Source organism: Rousettus aegyptiacus, unplaced genomic scaffold, assembly GCF_014176215.1.
Source record: "Rousettus aegyptiacus isolate mRouAeg1 unplaced genomic scaffold, mRouAeg1.p scaffold_m13_p_11, whole genome shotgun sequence".
Classification (NCBI taxonomy): domain Eukaryota; kingdom Metazoa; phylum Chordata; class Mammalia; order Chiroptera; family Pteropodidae; genus Rousettus; species Rousettus aegyptiacus.
Genome location: NW_023416286.1, coordinates 23,574,058 through 23,586,501, shown reverse-complemented (window position 1 = coordinate 23,586,501; position 12,444 = coordinate 23,574,058). Strand labels below are relative to the sequence as shown.

The following is a 12,444-nucleotide window of genomic DNA, read 5'->3' as shown; positions in this document are numbered from 1 at the left end:
AGTGTTTCTTCTCTCTCTGTGTGGCTTGTGTGAGCTGTGGGGTTCTATTGCTTAAAAGAAATACACAACTAAGATTCCTGGGAGAATACAGTGAAAAGAGATCATTTATATAAAAGTAATATCCGTGGTAGTGTTACCCAGAAATCATTAATAAGGAAATAGCTTATAGGCTTGTAGTTACTTTGCTAAACACTTTGTGATTCAGGACAAGAAGTTTGGTTATAAACTCATCACGGCGCTTGGTTGGGTCCTTACTTTCTTATGCAATGGTCATATCATCTATAGACAGCTAGGAGCTCAAGTTATGGCATGAAAATGATGGCAGGAGCTGTCAGAATCTGATGATTTCGACTTTATTTTTCCGCTCCTCTTTCAAAGCAGCTGGTTGAAGCTTTTTCATCTTAGTGTGATGAAAAGAACTGCCGAGTTAGCCAGAAAAGCGGTTGAACTTTTCAGAGGGGCCACTATAATTGGAACACAGTTCTGGGAAGATGTACATTAGGTTGCATACAGCTGAGAATGCGAGGACAATTGTGCGCCAGCAGTTTCTGTGTCACTGATTAATGGATGTACTGGATAATAAATGTGCTCTGACCGGATTAATGGGATTTAGGAATAGCCCAGGGACCTGGGAAAGGGCTAAGCGGCTGGAAGATCGCAGTGGCAGTGAGGGCTCTGGCCACTGATGACAGCCAGAACTCACATGCAAGGGTCCCCAGGGCAGAAAATCACTTTGTCTTGTTCCCCCTAATTTTTAAAAAGTGCACTTTTTCTTAAAGGTGAAGTTTTGGGAGTTAGGTACTAGACATAGCCAGGGTCCAAAAAAGGAAACCATTGAATTATTGAATTGAAGCCATTACCTTAGAAGATTTATAAAGCCACCAGAAAGAAGTTTGAAACATTGGAACTAGAAATGACAGTTTACATAAAACATAGTACTTTAATAAGTGTGGGAAGATGAAATAGAACCCAGGCAGTTTCACAGTTTAATGTTAAAGGCAATGCTAAAATTAGGACAGATTATAGCCTTGGAAACAGGATTTTGAATCTGGGTGGAGGTGGGGAAGGTCGCCACTGGGGTAGGGGTGACTTACCAGAACCATCCTTTACTCTCCTGTAGGTATATCAGAAGAGGTAGGGGTGTGTGGGTGTGTGTGTTGGGGGGGAGGGGGTTGGGGGTATACTTTGAATTCTGGTAGCACAATATAGCTCTCTGTGGTTATTCCAGTTAGTCATCAACATGAATCAAATATATTCAGCTTTCCTTATGGACACAGCTAACCACAAGGTCCTGTAAAGGACAATTTTTTTTTTTTTTTAAATAAAAGAAGAAATGTTTGGGAGTTCATTTAAGTCAAGGTGAATTAAAGAGATAATTTCAAAGCTCTTGAGATTTTCTCTACCCTGAATTAGGATTTTTGGGATAAGGGTAAGTTAAATTACTAAAAAAATTGGTGAGATTTTATTGGTTTGCCTTTTGTCTGAATTAAGATTGGTAAGAATTTGTTCATGGACTATAAAGAGCCCAGTAAAAAATAAGGTAGCCAAATTCAATGAGCTCCTTAATTCCAAGTAAAGAAATAATTTAGGTTAAAATAAGGGCGTGGCCCAAATGAGAAAAGAAGCTAATCCCATAAATCTAATATACCAATAAAGATATACATATTAATAATTTTAAGACTGCTGTTTCTCAGAGGGCTTTCATTTTTCCCATGGTTTTTCTTTTCTCCTCCCTCTAAATTGCCTCCTGCTGTTTATTTTTATATCAATTATCTTTCCCTCTGTAGTGTTTGTGGGTCCTTAACATTTAACCATCTGTTTTGTTTATTTTCCCATTTTTACTAAAATATTTTTTCAGCTCATCTTAGTCTACAATTCTTCTGCTATTCATTATGATTTTTAAAATCCCATAATCAATGTAGTATCATTTGCTTAATTTAACTCTTTACAGTTCTTGTCTAAGTCATTGCTACTTAAGATGTTTTAACAGTGGGTAATTTCCTTTTTATTTATGATAATAATCTCTGGGTCCAGTAGCCCTTTTCCAAGGACCATTAACTTCCACAATCCTAATGTTAATTTGAGCACTTGTTTGTTGAAAATACACAGGAAAGTGTCATTTTTATCTATGCAAAATCCCATATAGCTGTGTTATCTTTTCAACCCTTTTCAAATGGTTTTCAAGTGCATTTATTTTAAGTTGCCTGAATTAAGTAGAAGGTTTGGAGCAATTTAGCTTTCAATTGTTACTTTTGTTTCCAAAAAATGCCACATTTTGTATCCTTGTAATGACATTTCCTTGTCTCCCCACCCTTCACACTCTGCTGATGTTGATTTGTAATTGTTTTTCTTTTAGGTTTTTAAAAAAATATTGTACAAGGGAAACAATAATATAATTGTATTACTCAGGTTTTACATTGGTTGTTACAAGTTTCATTTTGATTTTTAAAGTACTTTTGATTTTAATATTAAATTACCTTTGGTTTCTCTCAGTCTATAATGAGAAGGAATCCCCCCATCTTTTTTCCCCCTAAACATTCGGTCGTAACCATTCTCTTGATACCTAGGAAACAAGTTGGGTTAATTTTCTGTCTTCCCTGATGGCTTTGTTTTACTCGGTCGCTCTCTTGTTTGGTGCAATGAAAACCCTTTCCTTTTTACGGGAGCAAGGGAGCAGAGGTCGCGTACAGAGGCAGGCTCATTTGCGGGCTTGGTGGTTCCCAGTTGAAAGAGTTTCTACTTGATGGCGTAAACCTTCGTGAATTAGGAAGTGGAGTTATCTGAGAGTCATAGAGCTGATGAGAGGAATACGTATTGAAACAATCGCAGTGACACACACGTCCCTGTGTTAAGGAGCACACGGTGAATGACAGAGTTAAAATAAAATAAAGTCAGTCAAAACATGCGCCTCGATGGTTGGGTTGAGCTTGTGCTGTCTGCTCAGTTCTGAGACACTGGCTTTCCTAGAAATGTAGCTGAAATGCTACTCATTAATTTAATGTGGTATTTTAGAAATCGTCATTTTTCTTTCTGAATAGATAGCAAAACCTTTAAGTCTACTTTTGTTTAGCAATTATATGATTTAAGTAGGTCAATAAAGTAAATACTAGAATGATTTCCACTTTTTCTGAAAAAACTTTTTTTTTTTTTTTTAAATTAGAGGTACGCATTTAATGTACTTGCCCAGTGCATGACACGTTGACTATTTGCTTCTTATTGGAGGAGCTCTTGGGGTGAGGCCTTCAGCGCATCTCCTGTTGAAATGTGTAGCCTCAAACAGCTAAAGGTGTTTTATGTTGACTGTGATGGCCCAACTTTGTGACGTGAAAAGCCAGTGAAGTATTTAACACACCTGTTTTAAGAGTGGTTGACAAACAAGGTATTTGACCTTCCTAACGCAGACAGACATTTCCTCTCAGTTCAGATTCTGTAAAGACTAGAGATTTCTCTAGCCCTACTTTTGTTGTTTTTAACTTATCTCCCTGACAATTACCGAAAATTCTGCTAGGTATTTTATCGGAGATGCAGGAGAGGGGAACAGAACATGGCGAATGGGAAATATTCAGTGAAATTGATGTCTGTGTTTATGTGGCTTTTTAGTTTCTCTGAGTAGGCAGGTCTTGGCTATAGGCTTCTCCTCTGGGTTAGAAGCTTGCCCACGCTAACAAGACTGAGCACTGACAGACAAAAATGTAGTTTTCTCTGCTCTTAAGTATAACTTTAATTAAATTGAGCTGGGGGTATGGTTGATCACCCTTTCCTTTAAAAATAATTGAAAGGAAATATTTCATAATTTCAGTGGCAACCCATTCTAACATCTCCCAATTTGCGAGGGATCATTTTAATGCCTGGTATATAAATTATTCTTGCTTTAATTTAAGTAATTTCCTTGCTCCTTCCCAATGACAATAGGCATGAGCCCATACACAGGAAACTCAGTAGTCATAGAATGTAATTATTCTTCTTCCTTTAAATCTATTTGTAAATATTTAACAAAGTGAACTTCACTTTCACGGTTATTCCGTGTTCATTAGCTTTTCTTTCACTGCGGGAACTGAGGCTTTCTCAGGAAATACTTTTGGCATCTTAAACAAATTGCCTCTGCGGTTACCATGATATCAGGAGCCTGAGTCATGAAATTGGTACTTAGAGACGGAAAAGATGTGTCAGTGTCAAGGCAGCTGTTCCCAGAACACAATCTCAATTTTATATGCCATCTCCTCAATTAGCTAAGATAACAAGAAACACTTTTTACTGAAAGTGTCTGCTCTGTGTTAGTGCATGTACCTGTTTGTGTGTATTTCCTTATTTGCTGAAATCATCAGTGTTCTAAATTTTGAAATTTAGAAATATGACATCAAGAGAGATTGAAATGGAATGTAGCTTATCTCACTGATATACCACAGCCTTCATACTTCACATATAATGAAAAAATCTGGTACTTCAAGTTATGATCCTTATCTTCCTTCTTGTAAATGAGTCATCTCAGTAGTAATCACTGGAAACTGAGTTTTGATCTCAGGCCGCCTGTGTGTTACCATGGCCTTTTGCTGGTCACTGGTGAGATTCTTTACAGGGCCTCCAGATAGGTACATTCATGAGCATTAAATTATCCATACTGAATGCCATCAGTATGGGACCTAAAAAAATTGTGAGAAGAAAGAGATCTGTTGGCAAAAAAGCAGGAAAATTAGGAGGATGGAACAAGGAGAGAAAAGATACAAAAGTGGTCCATCTGGGGAGTAGAGAGGACCTGCCTCAGAAGAGCAGTATGTGTATATCCTGTACAGCCAGACTGCCTAAATGAAATCCAGACTCCTCATTTATCAGCTGTGTGACCCTGGGGACATTCCTCAACTTTCCTTTGCCTCAGATTTCTCCCCTGTAAAACGAGGCCCATCGTGGTGCCTACTAGAGGGATCAGTACTTTTCATTAGAACAAATCTGGGACGAAATAAGGGTCCAGCGAACTATCAGCTACAATCGATTAGCACCGGAAGTACTTAGATCTTTACTATCCAGTATGGCAGCCACTGGCCATATGTGATTGTTGAGAGCTTAAAGTGTGGCTAGAATGAACTAAGCTGTGCTGGTGAATGTGAAATACACATGGAATTTCAGAGACAGTACAAAACAACATATATAAAATATCGATGACTAAGTGATATGTGCATGCTGAAATGAAAATATCGAGGATATATCGGGTTACATAAAGTATATTAGTAAACTTATATTGTTTCTTTTTAGTTTTTTAATGTGGCTACAAAGACATGCTAAGTGACATGGATGATTGTATTGCTGTTGGGTAGCTCTGGCCCAGATGCTTCCCTCAACGAAGAAAACCAGAGCAAGGAAACCAAATCTTACATCTTATCGTGGGTGGTGGGCTATTGGGTCTGGCTTCATAAGCATAAAAAACGATACATAAAGACAAAGATATCCTGGCAGAGTTGAAAGAAGACTTTCACATATATCCTTCAACCTGCCCCACGTGACCAGGCACTGTGAATAGATCATTTTTCACGAATCCTATAAATATTGTATGAATAGTACAACTTATGACATTTGTGTAGTCATTAAAAGTTCAAATATTTTCAGTACAAACACTTAGATATATTCTGTTGCTTGTCCAGCTATTTTCTTTCTTAATACTGTGAGCACCAAAATGTAGCCGTGACATGGGCCTCTGTCCACCTCCCAGAGGTCTTCCAAAATCCATGCTCGATAGATGTAAACAGATTGAATTCTTGATATCTAATAAATACAAACATTCTTAATTAATATTTATGCTCCATATTTCATGTGGTCTGGAAGATATATCTGCTTTCAAAGGCATTAAAATAAAAAAGCGCAAAATGGAGAAGGCCTTGTTTATAAAATGAAAGTACCTCCTGCAAAGTCAAGTCCAGTTGTCGTAAGGTCTTTGTGTTGCAGCTGGGAGGAGGTGGGCATCCCTACCCATAGAGATGGGGTGCTTCTGGAAACTTCAAAGGGGTGAGGAGCAAGGCTGGCCTCTTTGTGTGCTCCAGCCCAGATAGAGTTGTTTTGGAGTGATTTGGTTCAGACTTTGACTGAGCTTGATTAGACTTATTCTGCTTTTTCTTGCAGTGAAATATGAGGAGTTATACTGCTTTTCATTCAACCCCAAGCTGGATAAAGAAGAAAGAGAACAAGGCTGGATGCTGATTGATCTCAGCGATGAATACAAGCGCATGGGCCTCCCAAATGATTATTGGCAGCTCAGTGATGTGAATAGAGATTACAGAGTAAGTGGAGGCATTTAGTGAAAGCCAGATATTTAATCCAAATGAAATCATGATTTCGCACAGCTGAGCATGACTTCTGCTTGATCTCCTTAAGTTTTTATAGCTCTTTATAGATGCAAATATATGGATTTCTAAGTCTCTCTCAGTTATCGCTGGCTATATTTCCTGCCTTCTGGAATTAGAAAGTTTGACCAAGGGGACCTTAGAGACCATCCCCTCCACACTCTTCCCCTCGCGGCTGAGGAAATGGAAATCCACACAAGGCCATCAACAGACCTCACAGCCAAGCAGTTGGTGGGAGAGCCGGCCAAGCCCTCTGCTCCCATCAAGTCTTTTTATAGTACAGCGAGTGATTAGTGGGGAAGTCACAGAGACGCTGATGGCAGTTTGGCACAAGCTCCTCTCTGTACTCACTGAACTCTTGATTGGTACACAAGGTCACCGAGAGGCTTCCCTAGAGAAATGTGGAGAAATGTGTCTACACTTGTGGAAAGGAATATGGACAGGAAGGGAAAAGGAGTGGCCGAATTATCCCATATTCTCCCTAATGATGAGCTTACAAGTCAGTGTTGGTTTTCTTATTAATTTTTAAAATATTTTAAGTAATAAAAATAAGAACATTGCAGAGAATTTACAAAAGTGAGACGAAAGGAAAAAAACCCCACCATCTCATCATCCTAACATTCTTATTAGGTTTTAAAATTTTCCTTCAGATTTTTTTTCTTATCTGCATAGTTTAATAAATTTTCTTATATAAGTAATGCATTTTATTATTTAAAATTAGAAAATATAGAGGAAGAACTGTTCAAATATGTATAACAAATGGAATCATGCTACATATGCCTTTTCTGCTTTTCTTCACATAGCATATTGTATTTTCCTGTCAATAAATATATTTTATATTATTTAAAACGTTATACATTACATAATATAGTTATATCATATTGTCTACCTAATCTCCAGTTTTTAATAGTGAGAATTTCCTGGTACCTATACCTTTGCTCACATTAAAATTTTTTATTTTAAAGACAGGTTCCTAAAGGTGGAACTTCTATGTCAAAAGTTCAACACACAGTTTTGGAAATATTGTCAAAAATGGTTGCAGAAAGATTGTATCAGTTCATATAAATTCTCAGCAGTTGTGTATGAGAATATTTGATTCCTGGTACCCTTACCAGTCAAGAGTTCATTTCTTTAAAAAAGTCTTTGACAGATTGATAGCAAGACATGTGATTTCTCATTAAAATTTAATATGCATGCTTTGAGTTCTTGATTTGTAGCTTTATATGTGCTGATCGACCATTTATATCTCCTGTTAGTTGACCATATCTGGTCACATATTTTGAATCCTGGTTATTTTCTTCATCTTACCATAAGGATTTTCTATATTGCTACATGGTATTCATATCAGTCAGTTAACTAACCAGATAACATTTCATCAAATGAATGTACCATAATATGCTTACATATTCTCAATTATTAGTCATTGAGATTACTCATTTTCACAACCATGTGAATTTACTAACCATACAGTTAAATTTGAAAAAATGCTCATTTTATTAGTGTGAAATGAGTCTCGGTGTGGCTTTATTTGCATCACTTTCATCACTAGCAAGTTTGAGTTTGTGTTTATGGGCAATTCAAGTTGACTCTTCTGTGAATTGCCAATTTTTTTTCTATAAGGTTTTCTTTTTCCTGTTGATTTTTAGAAGTTCCTTATATGTTTTACATACTCTGTTATCATTTATATGTGTTGCAAATATCTCCACTCAGGAGACATTTATATACTGTTCCTACGGGACCTTTATCCTCAGAACTTTCAAGTTGTCAATCTTTCCTATTTGTTTTAAGTTTTAGTTTTTTTTTTTTTTTTTTTTTTAAAAATCCTAGTATATTTGCTAACAATACAGTTTGACACTATATAATTTCTATAACTACATTTTTACTAGTTATGGTTATAGCGTTGTAATAAATCTTGATATCCTATAGGTCAGGTCCTTCCACATTATTCTGAATATTTCGAATTTACAGATTATTTGGAATAGAATGGATGCTTTTATGATACTGAATATTCTTCTTAATTACACTTACGTCTAACAACATAACCTTACACTGTTAGTAGACAGTTGAGTCTTTTTTGTCTCAATCATTATAAAATATCTGACTAATGGAATTAGATAGTTTGTTCTCACACTGAAGCCACTCTTTGCAGTGATTTTTTAGCCTTGAAATGAAAAGAAGGAAAACCCAAAGTTAGTAAAGAAAATTGGAATCGGATATCCTTTTTTAAAAAATATATGACCCACCCTTGGGTGAGGAAGAAAATCTTGTGGAATAATATTTTCTTGGGAACACAGGTTTTTCCTATTTTCGATGAGTTTTTCTTTTAGGATTAGACCACACAAACATGACTCAATATTTAGTCACCTAAGTCCTACACTGTAGAGACTGCAAAACATGAGTTATACAGCATTTCTTTTCAAAAGTAACACACAGCAAACCAAAACCAAGAATTCACAAATGGTGTTGAAACAGAAAAGGTGAAAACCTAGGGAATTTCATGATTTTGCAAGTATCATTGAAACAAAGAGAAAGATGATATACCCTTATTTATTACCAATTTAGGAATTTAATAAAAGTTGGTTCTTTCAAAAAATTTCTGTCTAATAGCCAATTGAGAAGGTTATGCCTTTATTACTTTGGCTTTTAACCTCATGGTTAGGAAAACATTTACTTTTTATTTCTTTTACAAGAGTTATTTCTTCTCATAAATTTTGAGATAAGTGGGGCTTATGGTGTCATCTTATGGAGAGGAAGCTATTGCCTGTGGGGAAAATAACACCATAATTAGAGTACAAAAACTTAAGTTTACAACCAGTTCTGCCATTTTTTATTCATGTGATCTTGGGAAGGCTCATTATTATTATAATCATCAATATCTCAATCATTACTATTATCCCTATTTATAAGGCACAGTGAATGGTTATCTAACTCTCCAAATTAAGATTTCCTTTTGTTTTTAACTCTTGAAATTGTCTTTATTTAAATAAAATAATTAACATACATTACTAGATTAAAATTTTTATTTGTTTCTCTTGGAATAAAGAGTGTAATTCAAACCAGTAATTTTTTAAAATGTTGTTTTAGTTCTCTACAGCTGTGTTTTATGTGTTATGTATTAATATATAAAGCATTTTATGCTGCTCATACATACCATTCTTTTCTCCAATATGTCATAAATTCCTTGAAATAAAATTTAGGTCTTAAATGTTTAAGAAGAAAGTTTCTATGTAGATATATCTCAGTTTTGGCAGCTAACTCTCATCTTGGAGTGTTCAGTTGAATGGTTGGTCCTCAATAAATACAGATTAAAATGCCTTGAATGCCATGTTAGATGGATCTTGTCCTGCAGTGGAAAATACATTTACTGGAAGGTTATAACCAGGTCAGCAAAGATCTGTAGTGCTAGGAATTTGAAGTTCTAGAGGCCAACAGCTCTTTTGTATTTATTACTGCCCTAGCACATAACATAATGCCTGGAACATATTAAGTATTCAATAAAAACTTATTTAGTGAGTGAAAGAATTAACAAAAAAAGATTCCTCTCGCTTGGCAAGGCCAGCCGAGACATACAAGCACTGTAGGCAGGCTAATTTATTTAGTGGAGAACAAAGAAAATCATTTTCTTATTAATAAAAGAAATATATGGAAAAATGATTATAATTTAATTCACTTTCATTGGCTTATGCAGTCAATGTAAAGAAAATTTAAAAGAAAAACATTTTTTACTTTTCTGAACTTCTTATATTCTCCCCTAATCTTCTTAAGTGATTTTCTAAACCAGACAAAATTTCGTGAGGTGCGTCAAGTAGTTTCAGAATTTGGTGGCATAAATTGCACTGTGCTGTGCATTATTTATTGGCAGAATTTTGACTATAACTGCTTGAGCTTATTGCAAAAATGATAGCAGTCTGTGCTACCCAGGCTTGTTATTTTAATTTCCATTTGAAAGTGCTGTCTACTTTCATGAAGACAGGATGAACTTACTTTTCTTGTTTAGCTTTGTTAAGAAGTTGTATCTTGAAACCCGACTTACCTGGCACCATAAGTCTCACTATTCTCCAAAGGTGTTTCAGCTTCTCTTAGAGCTTCCCATGTAGGTGCTTATCCTGTGTTTAAGAAGGCCCTGTGTTTAAGCTCTGACCCTTGGAATCTTTTCCCCTGTACCTAGTGCTCTGGGGAAAGCAGGGGTCCCTGCACCTGGCACTGACATGTTCCTAGAGGGAGAGCCATGACAGCTGGTGCGAGCTTGACCCCTGTTCCCTGGGGTCAGGTCGGTGAGCTCTTGGTCCCTGCACATGACAACCGCAGAGGTTGCCTTTTCCTACGCTGTGGAGAGAAAGAGCTCAGGTGCTATCAGAGGGCAAAGGGGCCTTCCCTTTCCTTGTGAAGAAAGAGTACCCTGAGTAGGTTGGGGCTGAGAGCATCAAGGAGAGTGGGCTCCGGTTGTTTCCCTTCTCTCTTGGTGCCTTACCAGATATGTATACCTAGGAGCCACAAACAACGGGGGCCAAGTTGGGCATCTTTTGGACTTGGGAGGCCACAGGAGGACCTGGCAGGAGCTCCAGAGTTCCTAGCTCACCTCTTTGCTCTTCAAAAAGGCCATATGTAATAAACATGTTAAGAAAGCTCACCCATTACTTCCTTCTTCTTATTTAATCATAAATAAATAATAAATCATAGATCATAACTTTGTAATCCCTTAGTGTCATTATAATGAAGAAAGTAGGTAATTCCCAACTTACTGAAAACCTACCAATTTCCTTGTAAAAACTGTTATTTTAAGAAAATGTTCTTAATCTGGTGCAGTGACTACATGTCTTGAACCTCAGACAAGCAGGTGTGGTCTGTGTAGTAATGTCCTAGCTGACTGACTGAAGAGAGGATCAGACACCAGATTCACATGGGGAAGGAAGCTTAGTGTCTTGTGGCAGTGATTCCGGTAAATCTCTCTGGGGCCAAGTAGTCTGGGCCTTCTGTTTTTGGAACGGGATTTTCCTCCAGACTGTCAGTGTCAGAGCCCATGTAAAAGTGTTTGGCAATCTTCCTTTAAATGTCTTTGAGAAATACAGAAATTGCACTTTGGAGCTGGCAACATCACTTTTATGGCCCTTTTATCTCCTATCCGATGTTCACCAGTCTGGTGACAAAGCCAGTGGCGGCAGGCAAGGGAGGGCATCATCATGGAACAATGAGAATGAGCTTTGCAGGCTCGGATGCCGGGTGGGGTGGGTTTTGTCCCCTTCGGTCTCATCTTTCCAGAGTGGAAAGGGCGATGGACAGAGGACGTGCAGGGGAAGCAGTTCCCCTGGGGCTCTATCTGCTTGAGGAGTCCTCTTGAAGTGCCCAAAAGGATGCTTGACTTCCAGGAAAGTAACAGGTGGTTTGGTAAAGCCCAAGGAACCACCATCTAAACCATCTTCATGTTGCAAAAAGATTAATTGGGTGATGTCAAAGTAAAATATGTGTCGAGCAATAATCAATTGATGTCGCTATTGCTACTACTAACATTTTTGTCAGACCTAGTGGTTTATAAAGTCCTTTGTCCTGGGTGTTATCTAATTTGATCTTTACATCTACCTGTGAGATGATATTTCTGTTTTATATCAGTTTTAGAAATCAGAAAACCAAAATTCTCAGTGTACTTGGACTTGCAGAAGGCGATGAAGTTGGCAAATTGGAGCCAGGTTCTAAACTGCTGATTTCTGACTATATCACAAGATTTTTCTAAGGCACCAGAGTTTCCACTCTGGGAATTACTGCCTGTGATGCACAAAGAGAGCAAATCATTTCTCACCACTTAGAAAATTGATACATAAGAAGTAAAAATAAATCTGTTATATTGTGTGGTAGGAAGTCAGATGAAGAAATTCACATGAGCCGGAAGCTCAGGGTGGAGGCTTCCTGAAGGAGGTGGAATGGGGTTGGCCCTGGAAGAATGGATGGGCTTCGGGAAGATCAGGGGAGGAGGGTCCAGGGAGGGCATTGGCTTTACTGGCAACTCAGAGGCAGAAGTACACATACTGTGTGCAGGGACAGAAAGATGACCTGAAGACTTTACTACCAGTGCTTGCATTTTAAGAAGTTGTCTTCTAGTATCAGGCCATCTTTCAAATAA

The 12,444-nt window shown here is 37.4% G+C and overlaps 1 protein-coding gene across 3 annotated transcripts in view; it reads left to right on the top strand.

The window, feature by feature from the left end:
• Nucleotides 1-12,444, top strand: part of MTMR7 (myotubularin related protein 7) — an 87,506-nt gene that overhangs the window by 32,424 nt on the left and 42,638 nt on the right. For all 3 annotated transcript variants that reach the window (XM_016129892.2, XM_016129902.2, XM_036228611.1), the window contains one exon: nucleotides 6,109-6,266. In XM_016129892.2, coding sequence (XP_015985378.2) covers nucleotides 6,109-6,266 — 158 coding nt within the window. The remainder of the gene's footprint in view (nucleotides 1-6,108; nucleotides 6,267-12,444) is intronic.